At 40.2% G+C, this 20388-nt stretch overlaps 1 protein-coding gene across 3 annotated transcripts; it reads left to right on the forward strand.

Annotated features, from left to right (window-relative positions):
• Positions 1-735: 735 nt before the first annotated feature.
• On the forward strand, positions 736-19660 carry LOC120082015 (NAD(P)-binding Rossmann-fold superfamily protein). Of its 3 annotated transcripts, XM_039037232.2 has the most exons (12): positions 777-943; positions 1194-1237; positions 2466-2583; positions 8991-9138; positions 9559-9771; positions 10542-10676; positions 11047-11181; positions 11446-11471; positions 11558-11621; positions 12268-12392; positions 12795-12852; positions 19303-19660. In XM_039037232.2, exons 1-12 carry the CDS (start codon positions 852-854, stop codon positions 19411-19413), a joined length of 1269 nt encoding a protein of 422 aa, XP_038893160.1. In that variant the 5' UTR covers positions 777-851; the 3' UTR covers positions 19414-19660. The 3 variants fall into 3 exon arrangements, with proteins under 3 accessions (XP_038893153.1, XP_038893160.1, XP_038893168.1); XM_039037225.2 differs by having other exon boundaries at positions 736-943; positions 11406-11621; XM_039037240.2 differs by lacking the exons at positions 777-943; positions 1194-1237 and adding an exon at positions 1320-2377 and having other exon boundaries at positions 11406-11621.
• Positions 19661-20388: the final 728 nt, after the last annotated feature.

Consider the following 20388-nt stretch of genomic DNA (forward strand, 5'->3'; position numbering starts at 1 on the left):
GTTCTAAATAACAACTAACCACAATATATTAGACTAATAGTCATTTTATTAAAAATGAGGGGCAAAATGAGAAGGTAAAGATTCTCCCTGCCCCTTTTATATATACTATTGATTTATAATACTAATAAAATTAATGAAAGCTTTAAAACCGAAAATTGGATAAGAACGAATATGAACTAGAGTTACAAATTACATGGAAAATAATATTTAAACCTAATAAACTTTTAATTTAAGGTAAGGGAATAGAAAAGAAAGGAAAATTGTCAGAAATAGAACGATTAAGTTTTTATCTTACAAAATTAGCATTTTTTTTATTCCATCGAGAAAGAAAAAAGTAAAAATTTCCAACTCCTCTAATTACACACCAAGATTTACTAATTTTTGTATATAATCTTCCCAAATCTTATATTATTTTCAAATTTTTTCCAAATTTGGTTATGTTTACTAAATATTATATCAAATTATTACGTAATTTTTCAAATATTTAATTTTCAAAATTTTAAATGGATTTTTCAATTATCAAAATAGAATTTTCAAATTTATTCAACATTTTAATTTTTTTAAAAAAAATCAAACTTTTCAAAAAATTAGGTAAAATTTTGGATATAAAGAATCTCGTGTTAATCTATTTAAAATTTTATTGAAAAAGCTCAAATATATGAATTTCGATGTTAATTATGTGTAAGTGTTACTTGGTCTAATCTCGCGAGAAAGTCCTAAACAATGTTGGAAAAAACCGATTATTTCCAAAGAGAAAATTTAATAAAGAAAAAAACGAAAAGAAGAACGGTCGGTTCAGTGGTCATCCGAGGTAAAAGCATTGTGGAGGCCGCTCTCAGCGGGCAAGCCAAATGGAGGGAAAATTGAAGTCTTTTTCATTGGTGGGAGCTGGAGCTCTCTTCGGTTCTGTTTCTACCTTCTTCATCCTCAGGCTTCTTCACCGGCAAGTTTAGCATTAGAATCGCTTCTTTATTATGTCGTTTGTTTCAGATTTTTTGATTCATCGATCACTCTCAAATGCTTGATTTAGAGGTCGAGTAATAGTCGGCGAAATTGAAAACTTAACACAGATAGTCTTTTAGCTTAGGGTTCTATCATTTGGAAGAAACAATCGAACTTCTGATTATGTTTTCTCTTTTTCTATCATGGTAGTTTCTCGAAGGGATACTGATAATTAGTTATCAATTTTGCAGACGGATCGCGAACCAAGCTGAAACGAAGGCAACCAAGCTGTGTGGTAAGTAGTCATCAAATAGAGGTTTTCCTATATCCTATGGCTCATTCAAAGGAAAACTTAACTAAACACATGGTTTATGTAGCACAAAGTCCGTTCATGGCTGATTCACTCCAGTTTTTTGGCGCTATTTTTGTGCACTCCGCACTCCGCAGTCGAAGCTTTAGTTAATCTTGAATCAGTATCCTTAACAGACATAAGTAGACTACAAGCGTCACATTAATGTTGATAATCTTCTATGATGTGATCATTCAGTTTTACATTTGAGAAGTACTTGGGTAGAGTACTGTTCCAAGTCTTCAGTTCGCATATGGACAAATGAACTATGGGGGGTGCGCTAGCTGTAGACATTTATAATTTATTTATTTATTTTTAAAGAGGAAATTAAAATTTAATTAAAAACAATGTACTCAAACGTTTTGTAGTTAAGGGTCTTAAGCATCTGATGGCTTTCATTTGTGGTTGAATGGTTTTTTCTGATGCAAACCAAACTATTGGCATATTTCCTCTTAACTTCTCCTTTTTCCTTTCTCATTTGTCTCAAAGGTTTATTTAATCAATTTGTGTTCCATTCTCGGTTTCTCTGGCCCTAAACTCCATTTTGCTAAAATATTCTTTCCTCCTTTGTAAAACCTTTTAGCAAACCCAAATTTACCCAAAACCAGACATGAAGCTGCTTGAATTTGTTTTTTTCTTTCCACATTTTTTTTTCATCGTTAAATTTTTCTGCAATTTCTACTGATAATAAATGAGCATTTGCTTGGAATATAGAACCACTGGCTGCCACGCAATTCATATTGCTGGTGGATTGAGTATGCATTATGGCAGGCAAGTAAATATTTAATCTTTATATTAACCCTTGTATCCATAGCCCTAGTCAGGGAAGGTTAGAATGTATCCTTCTTTTACTTTACTTTCTTTGTCATCTTTGAAAAAGGTCCATATCATCGTTGAAGTGCTCTAATGTGTAATGAGTGAAACATGGTAATTTTATTCTTGATTGAAATTGATGTGGTCTTGTTTGTAGATTTTCTGGTGTCAGTGTATACTGTAGAGCATGAGAAATACATGAATGCTCATGCCTCAAAATGTTGATTTCCATGTTTCTGCTGGAAATAGAACTTACTCAAAGCAAAATTTAGGGTATTTGTCTCATTAAAAATTTATAATAATATGATTCTTATAATGATTGTTGAAGGTATCTTATTGAAAAATATAATGATTGTTGAAGGTAATGGACATATGGTTGAGACTACTGTAAAGGACAGTCCTGTAGTTGGGTGCACCAATCGTGGAATTTTTGATGTAGACCTTCTAACTGATGAAATTGTTTCTGAACAACTAACAAGGTATTTTCATTTGATTTTGGAAGATTCTTTCATTATGATAGATTTGATGTGTTGTTTTTTTTTCTTTTTTTTCTTTTTTGGTTTTCCAAGATTTTTTTATTGATTAATCTCTTTCTATTAAGTCTCTGATCTATTAACTTGGGACCATTTGCATAGGGTTCTATTTTGCAACCCATTTCTGGGTTCCTTTTTTTGTTATCCCTGGTTAGATATGTATAGGATGAGAGAGGCGCATAGGGATAGTTATCCACCCATGTCTTCCCAAAATTGAATCCAAGATCCATAGGCAACCTTGCTAATTGATCTATCTCTTCAATAATGGTTCGACTTTTTTACATAGAGAACTGAGAACTCATGTTTCTGTTTAATAAGTGAGCATAGACAACCTTGAAAGTGTTCCATATTAAGATGCAACAATTCCCCCTAAAAAACGTGCAAAAATTCTATGCTATTTAAATCTCTAGTTTGTTGTTTGGAGTGGGTGTGATGATGGGGGGTGTTGTATTTGAAATTATTTTGATTGATTATTTTATTTATTTTATTAGTATTAAGGTTTAGATTAATCAATCTTCTGTAAGATTCTCTTACAAACTCGTTCGTTCTTCTCCCCTGCAAAGCTCGATCAACAGAGCAACAAAAAAGAAAGAAAAACAGAAAGAAAGAAAAAGATAGATGGATGAATATTTTGCACTTTTCCTTGCTATTATTTATATAAGGTTTCTTCCATACAAACATTTGATCCTCATTTCTGACCCTTCCCAAAAAATAGAGCAACCTCCCTCTCAAAATTACTCTCCCCTACCCTGCCAAAAGAAGAAAACTATAACAAGGAAAATTTTCCAGTGCCTTCGAGAGAGCTGGCTTTCTCTCCTCCTAAAAGTTCACTCACTTTTAGATAATTCTTTTCCTACCTCTGCCATCTGATCCCTCTCCCCTTTTGTAACCAATTCGTGGTCCCCTCTTTCTTTTCTCTCATCCCAGCTCGTGGTCCCCTCCACCTTTTCTCCCACCTTCTTTCCTTGCTCTCCATTGGCTGCTTTGACATTTCCCTTTATACCCCTTCTTTTGTAGGTGTAAATTATTTGAGGTCTTACAATACTCCCCTTCTCGAAATGAACCTTGTCCTCAAGGTTGAAATGAGGAAACTGTTGATTGAGTACACTCACCTCTTCCCAGGTTGCTTCATTTTCAGACATCCCCTTCCATTTTACTAACCATTCGTGTGTTGCCATGCTTCCATTCCACCTTACCCCCAGGACAGTCTTGGGTTCAGTCTGTAATTCGAACTCTCCAGTTAGCCTTGGAGGGTGTTGTTGGACCTGCTGATCTTGTCCCAACTTCTTCTTGAGTTGAGAGATATGAAAAACATTATGTATTTCAACCTCTGGTGACAAACTCAGTCTATAAGCTACTTCTTCTATTCGGTCAATTATCTTATACGGCCAATAGAACCTTGGAGCTAGCTTTTTGCTTCTTTTCTTAGCCAATGTCTTCTGTCGGTAAGGTCTTAGCTTCAAATACACCTCTTCTCCTACCTCAAATTTCAGTTCTCTCCTATGTTTATTTGCTTGCTTTTTCATTCTATTCTGGGCTATGGCCAAATTCTCCTTCAAAGCATTGAGTGCTAGATCCCTCTCTTGTAGTTGTTGTTCCACAGTATTATTGAATGTTCTCCCATCTCCATAGTTGACTAAGGGTGGTGGTGGTGGTCTCCCATAGACTGCCTGGAAGGGGGTGGTTTTAATGGAGATATGGAAGGTGGTATTGTACCACAATTCTGCCTAAGCCATACATTTATTCCACTTCCTTGGTTGCTCATTGCAGAAACAATGTAAATAAGTCTCCAAACATCGGTTCACCCTCTCCGTTTGTCCATCAGTTTGTGGATGGAATGATGTACTTCTTTTAAGTTTCATCCCCATCGTTGAAAACATCTCCTTCCAAAAGTTGCTCACAAAGATTTTGTCTCGATCGGTTAAAATGGATAGAGGTACTCCATGGTGTTTTACAACTTCCTTAAGGAATATCTCAGCAACTTGCTTTGCTGAAAAAGGGTGTTTGAGAGGGGTGAAGTGAGCATACTTACTCAATCGGTCTACCACCACCATTATCGCATCATATTCTTCAGCTTTTGGTAACCCTTCCACGAAGTCCATGCTCCAACCTTCCAATATCATGTTAGGAATCGGGAGAGGTTGAAGTAAGCCTGCTGGTGTGAGTGTCTCAAACTTATTCCTTTGACAAATTTCGCAACCTTCCACGTATTTCTTTACATCTGCCTTCATTCCCGGCCAGTATAGTTCACCACTCATTCTTTTGTACGTTCTCAAGAACCCCAAATGTCCCCCTAACACCGAATCATGAAAAGTATACAGCAGTGCAGGGATTAAACTAGATGTTTTAGATAGAACTAACCTGTCCTTGTAAGTTAGACGATCGTGCTGCCATTTATATTTTGGCATTCTCTCCGGGTCTTCCTTCAAGGTGGTGATGATTTTCTGTAATTCCTCATCCTCTTCGACTTCTTTCAAAACCATTTCAACATCGATAACAGTAGGTGCTGATAGAGTGCACAATTTCCCTTGTTCTCTCACTCTTGATAGGGCATCTGCAGCTTTATTTTGCAACCCGGGTTGGTATAGAATCTCAAAATTGTAACCAAGCAGTTTGGTTAACCACCTTTGGAATTGAGGTTGTACTTCACGCCGTTCTATAAAAAATTTCAAGGCCTTTTGGTCTGAAATCACAGTAAACTTGCTTCCCAAGAGGTAGTGCCTCCATTTTTCTACTGCTAACACTACTGCCATCAACTCTTTTTCGTAAATTGACTTCCCTTGGGCCCTTGTTGACAATTTTTGGCTGAGGTAGGCTATAGGCTTCAAATCTTGGGAGAGAACCGCCCCTAGGCCAGTCCCTGATGCATCCGTTTCAATCACAAAACTCTTGGAAAAATCAGGTAGAGCTAGTACAGGTGCCGTGACCATGGCTTGCTTTAGATTCTCAAAGGCTTGATTGGCTTCCTCACTCTATTCAAAGGCATTTTTTTGGAGGAGTTTGGTGAGAGGGGTTGCTATGTTCCCATATCCTTGTACAAAACGTCTGTAATACCCTGTAAGCCCCAAAAAACCTCTCGATTCAGACACATTTTGAGGTTGTGGCCATTTTGAGGTTGTGGCCATTCCCTCATCACTTTAACCTTCCCATTATCCACTTCTACTCCATTCGATGATATCCAATGGCCCAAATATTGGATTCTCGCCTGGCAGAAAGTACATTTTTTTTTTATTTGCATACAGCTTGTGATCCCTAAGCACATTGAAGATCACTCCCAAGTGTGTTTCGTGTGTAGATAAATTAGGACTATATACCAATATGTCATCGAAGAAAACAAGTACAAATTTACGTAGGAAAGGACGAAAAACCTGGTTCATCAATGATTGAAAAGTAGCTGGTGCATTGGTGAGTCCAAATGGCATGACAAGAAATTCATAGTGACCTTCATGCGTTCGGAAGGCTGTCTTCTCAATGTCTTTCTCATTCATTTGGTTTTGGTGGTACCTTGACCTCAGATCTAGCTTAGAATAGATTGTTGATCCATATAGCTCATCCCACAGCTCCTCAATGACTGGTATAGGGAACTTGTCAGCCACTATTGCTTGATTTAGTTTCCTATAGTCGACACAAAACCTCCATCCTCCATCTTTCTTCTTAAGTAGTAGGACCGGGCTGGAATATGGGCCGTGGCTTGGCCGGATGATCCCTGCTCTCAACATTTCCTCCACCAACTTCTCAATTTCTTCCTTCTGGCAGTGGCCATATTTATATGGTCTTACATTTATTGGCTTCTGATCCATGCTTGTCAAGATGCGATGGTCAATAGACCTTTTTGGAGGAAGAGCCTTTATCTCTTCAAATATGTCTTGATTCTCTTCGATTAAGGCCCTGATCATAAGTGGAAGTTCCTTTGACTCTTCAAGTTCCTCTTCCCCTTCCTTCTTGTCTTCACTATCATACTCATAGTTTTGAAATTCTACCAAGAAACCTTGGTCATCTTCTTCCCATGATGTTGTGAGAGTCTTAATGAAGATCTCAGCCTTGGTTAGGGATGGATCACCTTTCAAGATGACCTGTGAATTCCCTGCCATAAAGGACATAGTTAAAGATGGCCAATGTACTCCCATGAATCCTGTTGTACACAACCAAGGCATCCCTAGGACCACATCCATCTTACCTAAATCAATTGCCAGAAAGTCAGTCTTCACACCGAAGTTGGGTAGTTCCAAGTTAATGGCCTTCCAGATTCCTCCCCCTTTTATTGTGTCTCCATTACCAATGACCACAAAGAAGTTCTTCTTGTTCATAGGTATTTCTAGTTCGTTCACTAACCTTTTATGCAGAAAATTGTGCGTGGCTCCGCAATCAATCAGCACTAGAACCTCTTCTCCCTTCATCTTCTCTCTCAGTTTCATCGTCCCCTTGGCTGACAGTCTATAGATTGATCTCAAGGCAATTTTGACCGTTTCCTCTTTTTCTTCTTCTTCCGGTGGATCCCCTTTTTCCTCCTGTTCCAGATCAGTTTCTTCATTCTCATTGGTGATAAACAACATTAATTCCCGGTTCTCCTTCAGCTTGCATCGGTGGCCTGGACTATACTTCTCATTACAACGAAAACACAATCCCTTATCTAGCCATTCGCGAAACTCACTATCCGTCAGCCTCTTCATGGATGTTTCCTTCTTCACAAAGTTGTTCTTCACTGGTAGGGTAATTCTTTTGGTCCCTTGTGTCTCCCTACTCTTCCCGCTCTTCAGATTCAGATTTTCCCTACCTGGGCCTTCCTTCTTGCACGGCCCAACGACTCCCAAGTCTGCTAGTGTTATCTTCAGGGCTACATTGCGGTCACTTACTAGTTGGGCTTCATACATGCATTCTTCAAGTGTGGTTGGCTTTCTACTGATAACTTCGGCCCTCAAGGTTGGTTCCAGCCCATTAACAAAAGCGTCTCGAAGGACTTCTTCAGCTAGGTCGGGCAAGGGTGCTGAATATGTGACAAATTTCTTCACATATTTTGCATAAGTCCCTTCTTGCCTTATTCTCAACAATCTCGCGCCTAAACTTCCCTCTCCGGTAGGTCTATAGTACTCGAACATCCTCTTTTTCAGTTCTTCCCAAGTTTGAATAGTCTCCAGTTGTGGCTCCATCTAAACCAATCTACCTCCTCGGGCCCAAAACTGATGACAACAACCTTGACTTTCTCTTGATCCGACAGTTCATGTATCTCAAAGTAATGCTCTGCCGTGTACACCCAAGATTCAGGGTTCTCACCAGTGAAAATGGGTATTTCCAGCCTCTTATACTTACTTTTATCTGATCCTCCTCCTCCCTGGCCGGTATTTGACTCGGATTCATCAGCTTTCCCTTTCATTTTCATCCTTCTCCCATCCGAAGTGCCCGATTCCTCAGCCTTTCGAGCTGCATTGCTCTCTCTCATTTCTTCTGTCAGCTTCTCTATGTTTTTGCACAAACCCAGCAGCATTTCCTTCATTTCCGAAACCTCCCTCTCATTTTTTTCCAGCCTTTCTTCCACTTGTTTTTGAGCCATCGCTCGTGTACGCCCTAGGATGAAGCGGGCTCTGATACCACTTGTAAGATTCTCTTAAAAACTCATTCGTTCTTCTCCCCTGCAAAGCTCGATAAACAGAGCAAAAAAAAAAAAAAAAAAAAAAAAAAAAAAAAGAAAAACAGAAAGGAGAAGAAGATAGATGGATGAATATTCTGCTCTTTTCCTTGCTATTATTTATATAAGGTTTCTTCCATACAAACATTTGATCCTCATCTCTGACCCTTCCCCAAAAATAGAGCAACCACCCCTCAAAATAACTCTCCCCTGCCCTGCCAAAAGAAGAAAACTATAACAAGAAAAAATTTCCCAGCGCCTTCGAGAGAGCTGGCTTTCTCTCCTCCTAAAAGTTCACTCACTTTTAGATAATTCTTTTCCTACCTCTGCCATCTGATCCCTCTCCCCTTTTGTAACCAATTCGTGGTCCCCCCTTTCTTTTCTCTCATCCCAGCTCGTGGTCCCCTCCACCTTTTCACCCCCCTTATTTCCTTGCTCTCCACTGGCTGCTTTGACATTTCCCTTTCTACCCCTTCTTTTGTAGGTGTAAATTATTTGAGGTCTTACATCTTCCTTGGGTTAATAGTGTTTTAACCTTTGTAATTGATTCCATTTCCTTAGCCTAGTGGAATATAGAGGAAATGGCTCTATGATGTACACAATTAATTTGAGATAAATAAAATAAAATAACTTTGGGTTTCCTTGCTTCATCAACGTATGTTTAATGTTTATACTTTATTGGTACTCTGCTTTGCTTTTAACATGTTAGTTATACGCCTGTTGTCATTAGGAACATCCAGTTCTTTGGCCTTAGCTCACAGAAGAATGTGACTGCATCTTATGTTGTGGTAATTGGTCTTGGTGGTGTTGGGAGTCATGCTGCCATGATGCTTCTTCGATCAGGGGTTGGCAGGCTTCTCCTTGTTGATTTTGACCAGGTCTTATGCACATCTTTCAGAGGGTGACTTCTTTTTTATGCAATCTATTTGATTCTACCTCCTTGTTGAATCTCTGACTTCTGCTACTTGCCAATCTGCAAGATTTCTTTTCCCCTCTCGTGAACATGATCCTTAGCCTTAATTAGCCTTTATATCCAATATAAATGTATTAATATTTTTTTATATAGTTTGGCATTAATCCCCCCAACCCAATTTCCTAACACAACTATTTTTCTATTGAGTTTTTTATTTGTATCAATTTCCATTACGGTTTCTTAGAAACCAGCTTTTGTTATACACATTTTTTTTTCTTTCTCTCTCTCTCGGCACAATATATCTGCATCTAAATGTACGAACAAAATTAATGCATCAATTTTCTCTCTTGTAGCTTGTATACTCATTTGATAATTGCTTGAAAAGGTGTCACTTTCTTCTCTAAATCGACATGCCGTTGCAACAAGAGCAGATGTAGGTGTCCCAAAAGCTCAGTGCCTGAAGGAGCACTTTCTGTCCATCTTTCCAGAGTGTCAAGTAGAAGCAAAAGTGCTATTATATGATGCAGCATCTGAAGAAGAAATTCTTTCTGGGAAACCTGATTTTGTTCTGGACTGCATTGACAATATTGATACAAAGGTGCCTATTTATCTGCAAAACTGTAACGATAAATTTTTTTTAATCTTTTTTTTTTGGAAAAAAAATATTGACAGTGGCTTCAATATGGATGCTAAATTGATATATAGAGAGCGAGGATAAATGAGGATGATGGATATTTAGAAAATTAATGTACTCAGATAATATAAATGAAGCATTAATTCACCGTTTATTGAGGTTTATTTACCAAAACCATTTGTGAAACACTATACACTTGGGCTGGGGTATTTGTAGGGCCCCTCCTGTTAAGTTTACACTTGCAAGGAAGACTAGGAGAGGGAATAAGAGCCTTAAAGATGGGAGCCACTTTTGATTAGTCTTTCTCAGCATAGTTTTCTTATTTCAGTGGGCCCAAGATAATTAACTAAAAGTGGGTGGTTAGAGAAGAGAATTATATAAAGAAGGAATGTATGTGAAAAGATGAGTAAGATAGTTATGGTGTATCCAACATCTTTGGACTAGGAGGAATCAAGTTCCATATGTTGGCCTAAGTTCATAATGAATGATTAAAAGAACTATTACTTAGTGAGGTGGAAGAAAACCCACGTGTAACTTATATAATGTGTTCATTTGGGTGATAAGTTTTCCATGTAACAAGCTTTATGGCCAAAGGAATAGTTTGTTTATTTGTATTTTAATCACTTTAAGCAATTGGCGTTGTCAATTTTTTCTTTAATTCATTTATGTTTACATTTGAATGTGACATCTAATAGGAATTTGTTTTTGAATGCTTTGTAAATCATATGTGACAGGTATCACTTCTTGCTGCATGTGTACGTAGGGGATTGAAAGTATTATCAGCAACAGGAGCCGGAGCTCGAGCTGACCCAACAAGAATTCGTGTGGCTGATTTAAGAGAGTCAACAAATGACCCATTATCTCGAGCTGTAATGTTTCTTTCATGTGACAAGAGTTTTCTATGAGCTTAAATCTTTATTTGTCAGATTCCTTCGTTACAAGGTTGCATCAGAGAAGTTATTGGTTTCTGGAACATGTTTTAAATTGAACTCTTAATTTAGAGGATAGTTTGCCGTATATTTTGGATCATATGTCCTAGGGGACTTTTTGTTTTATTCTAATATTTGGGAACCAATTAGAAGGTTAGAGAGTGGCTTAGTAAGTGAAAGAGTGATTAAACCTTTGTTAGTGAAACACTTAAAAGCCATTATACCATATGCCTGTCAACTATATAGTAATGCATCAACATTTTAAACCTCCTTTTTGAAAATTTAGGCTGTGGCTATTTGTTAAACATAGGTGAGGCACCGTTTGCGGAAAGGTTATGGCATTGAAGGGGGCATTCCTGTTGTATTTTCTTTAGAAAAACCCAAAGCAAAGCTGCTTCCATTCCAAGGACCAAGTGGAGAAGCAGAAAATCCTTCAGATTATCAGGTGAGGAATCTACCTGTAATACGAAATGATCATCTTTATATCTTAAGAGCAAGACTGACGTACACAAAATGATCATCTTTATAACTTTAGAGCAAGACGTGTGCATTAGGATACGTTGTGTACTTGCTTCCCGATTGACATTTCTCGACTTTACAATGAAAGAATATTTTTTATAAGAAAATAATACTGTGAATAAACATTGTAACTTTTTATCATGATATCAGATAGTTCCTGGGTTCAGAGTTCGTATCATACCTGTTCTAGGTACCATTCCTGCAATTTTTGGACAGGTAATGGCCTCGTATGTTGTGACACAACTAGCAGGGCTTCAAGTGGAAACAGAGCCTGTCGTTAATTTGGACACTGATCATTATAGGTTGCTTCATCAGCGACTCATTGAGCATGAAGAATCATTGTATGGCACTGCCATGCAAGTCCAGGTTTGAAGGATTTCATCTGTTGATGAATTTTGTATGAGTTATTTGAAGTATCTATTGTCCTCCTTTTGTTTTCTTTTGGATTTGTTTGCATGATGCTAGTTATTGTTTAATTTAAAAAACATCCACATTAAGCTGACTGATTTTGATGTTTTCCAAGTTGGGATTTTATGAAATTGTAAGTCTATTTTTTAGCCTTGAAGCCATAATTTTGATTGATTTGATGACAAGTACTTTAATAATAAGAATTTTGTATAAAGTGTCTAATAACAAATCACTATGATGTTCGTGGTTCTACACTTTTACAAATGCTTCTGAGTGCTTTTTGATCAGGCGTCAAGTCTACAATTACTCAATGCTTTTTTGCAAAGTACTTTAAAGTATATATTTTTTTAAACTTGTTTCAAAAGCACTTTAATAATACTCCTACACAAAGCCTGTTATTCATCTGGGCATCGACCAGGGTGAATTTAAATGAGAAGTTCATTTATTTCAATTAATCACTTTTCAGTTTTCATGTCTGAATGAAATTTTCCTCTCATCAATAGATATTATCTTTTTTGTTAACTACAATCAAGACTCAGTTGTTGGAATTCACTAGTTAGCATGCTAATGGTGTTCCTTTGTATTTTGATGCCATTTACTGTAGGTAGATGTTGAAGAAGTGATGTTTGTTGCAAAAGAGCTCTGGCATGGAAGAAGCGCAAGAGACCAGTCTGCAAAAGATGTTGGACGAGGAATGTGGCGAGCTATTAATGAATTAATGCTTGTGAGGTATGAATAGCTTTTCTGGCTCTCATAAAAAGGAAAAAAAAAAAGGAATAGCTTTTCTGGCAGTGTTGTCTAGTATGCAATAATATTTGTTGTAGATTCAAACAAAAAGCATCTGGGCCATACACTCTCTTTTCTTTGAACATGAACATGTAATCATCTCCAGTTTTTAAAATTATATATTTTCTTTCGGATTTTATATATATTACCGAGGAAGATGAACATATATTTCACTCGAAATTCTATAAAACTGCATTGATAGCATCAGTGTTTGTTTCCATAACATTCGACATTGTGTCGTATGAGAATGAGGTGCTGCATGTCCCTAACATAAAACTAACAGAAAATTTGTTATAGATGTAGATGTCCAGTCTCTCTAGTGCTGACATTTTGTGTACAAATTAGGTGGGACCGAGCAAAACCAGCATCCGTGGCTAACTTAATTCTTTTGAAATTTAAAGAGGTAATTCAACTTTACATATTTGATGAATTTCTGAAAATTATCCTGAAGTTTTACTATGTTCCGCAACTCATCTGTGTTTGTCAGTTCTTTGATCTTTTACATTGCTTCCTTGCACACTTTCCCCTAAAACTAAATATTATTTGTTTACTGTTCGTAACTTCAATAGTTATTTATTTATTTACAAGCTGTTGATGTAGATCACTGTACTCTTTTGGTCTCTTAAACCTTCTTTAATACCTAAAAGACCTAATAAAAGAGACTTCTTATGAAACTGACTATGCAAATACAATTCTCTTTTCCACGATTCCTTCATTGCTGCTAAGTGTAACGGTCATGCTTGTCCAGGGCCTGTTGCCCATGGCCGCATGCCCAATCCAACCCCTTTCTAGCTTACTTTCATATCCTGTATTGTATTAGTGTAGTTAGCTTGCTTTCTTTACATTTTCATTGTAAGTGACCACTCGCCCTTTTGCATATGCAAGGGCGCCAGTTGGCTTTTTGTTCAGAATGCACTATATGGGGATAAGACTAACCATCATTTCCTCATACCCGGAGTAGTACTCTATAAAGCCGTTGTTGTTGCTTATTGCTTTCTAGTCTACTACAATCTTTCTTTCTTTATTCACACTCACAAATCTTCTTACGAAAACCTTTTCTCCAAACCCGTTTTCTAAAACCGTTTTCCCTAAAACGGGGGTGGAGGTTGCAAGAGGCACTCGGTGTGCCATCGGCAGTCCGTAATCGAGTTGGCTGGCTTGTTCGTGAGCGGGAACAAGTGCCGCACAATCGCTAAGAGAAGCTTCCGAAAGAGCGATTGTGACAGTTGGTATCAGAGCCAAGGTTGGCTTATAGAGAGAGATCAGTGATCATGTCGGCGACGAAGAACCTGAACAAGTCCCATGTGGACAGATTGGTAGAGATGGAAGAACAAATGCTCTACCTGAGAGAGGTCCCAGATAATGTTCGTTTCCTTGAGACTCGGCTACAAGAAGTTGCCGAGAAAGCCGATGGAATTGATGCGGTGGTAGGCCGCCTAGACGGATTACCCGTCAGAGAATTGATGATGAGGGTAGAGACCCTCGAGACCAAGACAGTACGGTCCGGCAGCTTTGAACGAGGCGATAGCTCCTCGGGCTCTGTTGCCCACATAGAGGAGCGTGTCGAAGAGCTGGACAGCTCCCAAAAAGCAATACTTCAGATGGTAACTGACTTATCTGAAGACTTTCGATCGGCCCTGGATGTCGTCAGAGCCGAGATAGCGGATGTGAGTGCTAGAGTGAATCTCACCATCCGAGCGGTAGGGAACCAAGCCCCACCTGGGGGAGCAATGGCAGTGAGCCGAATAAAAATCCCAGAACCGAAACCCTTCTGTGGGGTGCGAGAAGCGAAAGCCCTGGAAAATTTTATCTTCGACCTTGAGCAATACTTCAAGGCGACGAACACAGTGACTGAAGAGTCGAAAGTCACAATAGCAACGATGCATCTAGTTGAAGATGCGAAATTGTGGTGGAGATCACGATTTACAGACATACAGGAAGGACGCTGCACTATTGATACTTGGGATAGATTGAAACAAGAACTTCGTTCGCAGTTCTTCCCTGAAAATGTCGAGATCTTGGCTCGACGAAAACTTCGAGAGCTAAAGCAAACAGGTAACATCAGGGACTATGTAAAACAGTTTGCAGGACTTATGTTAGACATACGAGATATGTCTGAAAAAGACAAGGTCTTTTGCTTTGTGGAAGGGCTGAAACCGTGGGCAAAATCAAAACTATATGAACAGAGAGTACAGGATCTCCCCTCTGCCTACGCGGCAGCTGAACGGCTGTACGACCTTAGCACTGACTCGCAAGATGTGAGGAAACAATCAACTTCCTCCAATGGGGGAAACAGAAACAGCCGTTCCAGTCCTCCCCGACCTGGGGGAGGAGACAAGAACACAGGGGGGGACCGTAAATCATCCCAACCGAGATCAGGAAACAACTGGCGGGGGCCGCCACAACAGCATAACAATTACAATCGCCCCCTATCTTGTTTCATATGTAGAGGGCCACACAGGGCGGGCGAATGTCCAAATCGAACTGCGTTCAATGCTTTTCAAGCCACATTGGCCTCTACCTCCGAAGACAAGGCTGAACTGGAGGAGACGGTAACCGAGCCAGTGGCAGAAATTGAGAATCCCAGGATGGGGGCATTGAAATTCCTATCTGCACTTCAGAAGAATATGGGAAAGGCGACGGAGCCACTAGAGAAAGGTCTCATGTATGTGGACGCTTGGGTCAACCAAAGATCGGCCAAAACCACGATGGTTGACTCTGGGGCTACCCATAACTTCATGGCTGAAAGGGAAGCTCGCCGCCTGAACTTGAATTGGGAAAGAGATGCAGGGAAGATGAAAGCTGTGAATTCCGCAGCCCTACCAATTACGGGGATAGCGAAGAGAACTCCAGTGAAGTTAGGAGATTGGAAGGGCTTCGTTGACTTCGTAATTGTCAAGATGGATGATTTCGACGTGGTACTGGGAATGGAATTTCTGCTTGAACATAAAGTCATACCAATGCCCCTTGCCAAATGCTTAGTCATTACCGAATCTACACCGACCGTAGTCCAAGCCAGTATCAAGCAGCCAAATGGGGTGAGAATGATCTCAGCCCTCCAATTGAAGAGGGGCCTGGCCCACGACGAACCCACGTTCATGGCCATCCCGATAGAATCAGTTGAGTCCACTGAAGAGGAGATCCCCCAAGACGTTCTATTTGTCTTGGAAGAGTATCGGGACGTCATGCCGAAAAGCCTGCCCAAGTCCTTACCCCCACGAAGGGGGATTGACCATGAGATTGAGTTGTTGCCAGGGGCAAAGCCGCCTGCCAAGAATGCATATCGGATGGCCCCGCCAGAATTGGCTGAGCTTCGGAAACAGTTAGACGAGTTGTTAGAGGCAGGATTTATTAGACCGGCAAAGGCTCCTTATGGAGCCCCAGTACTGTTCCAGAAGAAGAAGGATGGGAGCCTCCGGTTGTGCATCGACTATCGGGCCTTGAATAAGCTCACAGTCCGCAACAAATATCCCCTTCCTATCATCACTGACTTATTTGATCAGCTTCACGGTGCTAAGTATTTCTCGAAGCTGGACCTACGGTCTGGATATTATCAGGTTCGAATTGCTGAAGGAGACGAACCCAAGACGACCTGTGTCACGAGATATGGAGCCTTCGAATTCCTCGTGATGCCCTTTGGCCTCACCAATGCTCCAGCAACGTTCTGTACCCTAATGAACCAAGTGTTTCACGAATACCTCGACAAATTCGTCGTAGTATATCTTGATGACATTGTGGTCTATAGTGCCTCGTTGGAGGACCATCGGCGTCACCTCCAACTAGTCTTTGAAAAGCTGAGGAGAAATCAGTTGTATGTAAAGAGAGAGAAGTGCTCCTTTGCCCAAGAGCGCATAAATTTCCTCGGCCACGTGATTGAGTGTGGTCGGATTGGTATGGAAGAGGGCAAGGTGGCCGCAATTAGAGACTGGAGGGTACCATCATCCGTGACCGAACTACGATCCTTCCTCGGACTAGCCAACTACTATAGGCGGTTCGTAGAAGGATTCTCGAGAAGAACAGGGCCGTTAACCGAACTGTTGAAGAAGGATAGCCAATGGAGCTGGACTCCTGAATGTCAAGCCGCCTTTGAGGGCTTGAAGAAAGTGATGATTGAGGGGCCGGTCCTCGGAATTGCCGACGTGACCAAGCCATTTGAAGTAGAGACTGATGCTTCTGACTTCGCGTTGGGCGGTGTTCTCCTCCAAGACGGACACCCCATCGCGTATGAGAGTAGAAAACTAAATGATGCAGAACGGAGGTATGCCGCCTCCGAGAAAGAGATGTTAGCAGTAGTTCACTGCTTGAGGGCCTGGAGACAGTATCTCTTGGGGGCCAAGTTCGTGGTCAAGACCGACAATAACTCCATTTGTCACTTCTTCAACCAACCGAAGTTGTCGTCCAAACAGGCACGGTGGCAGGAATGTCTAGCGGAGTTCGACTTCCAATTCGAACATAGACCGGGGAAGAGCAACCAAGCGGCTGACGCTCTTAGCCGAAAGAGCGAACATGCGGCCCTGTGCATGTTCGCCCGCCTACAAGCAAGTACGTTGAGTGCAACAGTACGAGAAACTGTCAAAACTCACTTGACAAATGATACAGCAGCGCAGGCCATCTTACAGTTGGCCAGGGAGGGGAAGACACGCCAGTTCTGGGTGGAAGATGATCTACTATACACCAAAGGCAATCGCCTCTACATCCCCAGATCCGGGGAGTTACGAAGGTCACTGATGAAGGAGTGTCACGACACACCGTGGGCAGGACATAATGGTTGGCAGAGGACTTATGCCCTTCTGAAGCAAGGCTACTATTGGCCAAGTCTTCGAGACGATGTCATGCAATTTACCAAGACTTGCCTTGTCTGCCAACAAGATAAGGTTGAAAGGGCGAAATTAGCGGGTCTGCTGGAACCCCTACCTGTGCCCTCTAGACCGTGGGAGAGTGTGTCTCTCGACTTCATCACCCATTTGCCCAAGGTGGGAGAGTTTGAATCGGTCCTTGTTATCATCGACCGGTTCTCGAAATATGCCACGTTCGTCCCAACGCCGAAAATGTGCACAGCCGTGATGACTGCTCAGTTGTTCTTCAAACACATCGTGAAATTATGGGGTGTCCCCATGAGCATTGTTAGCGATCGGGACGGAAGATTCACTGGGACATTCTGGACAGAATTGTTCAGAATATTGGGATCATCACTGAATATCTCCTCTAGCTATCATCCCCAAACCGACGGACAGACGGAACGCTTCAACAGTATGCTCGAGGAATATCTGCGTCACTTTATCGACGCTAGGCAGAAGAACTGGGTCCAGTTGTTAGATGTGGCTCAGTTCAGCTTCAATAGCCAGCAGAGTTCCGCGACCGGAAAAACACCCTTCGAAGTCGTGTGCGGCAGACAGCCACTCATGCCACACTTGGTGGACCACCCTTATGCAGGCAAAAGTCCTCAGGCACATAACTTCACTAAAGAGTGGAGCGAAACCTCTGAGATCGCTCGCGCCTACCTAGAAAGAGCATCGAAGAGGATGAAGAAGTGGGCTGATAAGAAGCGGAGGGCCCTTGAGTTTCAAGCTGGGGACAAGGTCCTGATCAAGCTACGACCGGAACAGTTTCGTTTCCGAGGCCAGAGAGACCAACGGCTAGTAAGGAAATATGAAGGTCCAGTGGAGATAATTGAGAAGGTCGGGAGAACCTCATACAGGGTTCAGTTACCCTCATGGATGAAGATTCATCCTGTCATCCATGTGAGTATCCTGAAGCCCTATCATTCCGATCCCGAGGACGAACAGCGAAACATGCTAAGGCGCCCACCGGTCACGATGAAGAGTTTTGCTGAGAAAGAAGTTGCACAAATCCTAGATAAACGTACGCGCCGTATTGGAAGACCCAGACGTGAACTGACAGAGTTCTTAGTGAAATGGAAGGATCTCCCCGACGAAGAGATCAGTTGGGAGCGGGCCGAAGACTTGAAGAATGCAGCTCCAGCCATTGCAGGTTTTGAACAAGGTCGGTTGACGGGGACGTCAACCAATTAAGTGGGGGAGAATGTAACGGTCATGCTTGTCCAGGGCCTGTTGCCCATGGCCGCATGCCCAATCCAACCCCTTTCTAGCTTACTTTCATATCCTGTATTGTATTAGTGTAGTTAGCTTGCTTTCTTTACATTTTCATTGTAAGTGACCACTCGCCCTTTTGCATATGCAAGGGCGCCAGTTGGCTTTTTGTTCAGAATGCACTATATGGGGATAAGACTAACCATCATTTCCTCATACCCGGAGTAGTACTCTATAAAGCCGTTGTTGTTGCTTATTGCTTTCTAGTCTACTACAATCTTTCTTTCTTTATTCACACTCACAAATCTTCTTACGAAAACCTTTTCTCCAAACCCGTTTTCTAAAACCGTTTTCCCTAAAACGGGGGTGGAGGTTGCAAGAGGCACTCGGTGTGCCATCGGCAGTCCGTAATCGAGTTGGCTGGCTTGTTCGTGAGCGGGAACAAGTGCCGCACAATCGCTAAGAGAAGCTTCCGAAAGAGCGATTGTGACAGTGCAGCCATAGTCCTCTTTCAACCACCCCGTCATATAGCATTTACAATTGAGTTTGTTTGTGTAAGAAAATTGCAGAGAGCCAAATCTTATCACTTTTATAAAAAAGCAATTGGTTGAATAGAAATAAGATCTAAATTTTATTTAGGTCCGGAACTTTCATACTCATTTCATTTTGGTCCGTATATGTATAGATATTTTGTTTTGGGCCCAGTTGGTTTCCTCTTGATCCTGAAAGTAGTGATTGCAATTCATGTAGCACTTTATGATTGATGGGAAATTGAGTTTTATGCATGTGGTTCTTTGATGCAGGCTGATGAACATGAGTCATCAACCTTAGATGACATAAAGGAAAAAGAACCTGAATTCTTTAGGAAGGTAAATGCTATTTTGAAGCGAGCTGAGATGGAATTTTCTTTGTGAGAAGATAAAACATTTTTTGTTTGGAATAGATATAAGGATTTGTTGAGTTCATCCTTAATATTTTAATTTTTATAGTCCAATATGGGAGGTTACTAGGTTAGAAGCAGGTTTACAGTTAACTAAAATTTTGGTTCGGTTGGTTATTTTTGAGATTATGAAATCTAGTTTTCTACTATATGTTCATGGTTTTTTTCGTAGTTGGGGATAATTAAAGTTGACTTGGGAATAAAATTATGGTTAAGGAATACTCTCTCATTGCAACATTGAATATTATGCATCAATTTTACTCTCTTGTATTTTAAAATTTACATCAAACAAGTTTGTTAGGTCCGCTGGTGCTACATCATGAATGGATATATTTAGGAAATAGTCTAAACTTTAAATATAATAATTATTATTGTTATATTTAAATATGATGCATGATAATATTTAATCTATGATGGGATATTAAAACTATATAGCATATGAATTTGTGGGCTTATGAGCTTCGGTTTCTGGGTCACAATCTAGAATGATGGTTTCGTGTTCGAAATGATCTATGTTCGTCGATTTTCGTGCACAAACTTTTTGTCCCGGAAATGGCCTAAAATGGAAATAGTGGGTTAGAACTTCCTGTCAGTTTTTTAAGGGGTTGTGCCCTTCTTAATTTTCTCCTTTCTATTGGGGAAAAAAAATCTTCATACTTTTCTTCATTATTCTCTTTGTTTACATACTCTTCTTCTTTCATAATTTTTTCTTATTTACAAGTATGGTAAAATTTTACTATCTATTAGGATAGATTGTCATAAATTATGATAGACATCTATCAATGTTTATCGTAGTCTATTACTGTTAGGCAATGACATTTTGTTATGTTTGAAAATGTTGTTAATAGTTTTATCATCCAAAATAATTACTCAACAATATAGGTATCTTTTTAAAACAAATATCGAAGTTTGAGATTATTATAATTTAACCCAATGTTTTTTTTTTTTT

Source organism: Benincasa hispida, chromosome 1, assembly GCF_027475165.1.
Source record: "Benincasa hispida cultivar pf3 chromosome 1, pf3_genome.v1.1, whole genome shotgun sequence".
Classification (NCBI taxonomy): domain Eukaryota; kingdom Viridiplantae; phylum Streptophyta; class Magnoliopsida; order Cucurbitales; family Cucurbitaceae; genus Benincasa; species Benincasa hispida.

Coding starts and splice junctions, on each gene's coding strand:
- LOC120082015 (XM_039037225.2), top strand. CDS start 852: ATGGAGGGAAAATTGAAGTCTTTTTCATTGGTGGGAGCTGGAGCTCTC. Junction 9,139..9,558: donor TCCTTGTTGATTTTGACCAG/GTCTTATGCACA, acceptor TTGCTTGAAAAG/GTGTCACTTTCTTCTCTAAA. Junction 12,393..12,794: donor AATGAATTAATGCTTGTGAG/GTATGAATAGCT, acceptor TGTACAAATTAG/GTGGGACCGAGCAAAACCAG.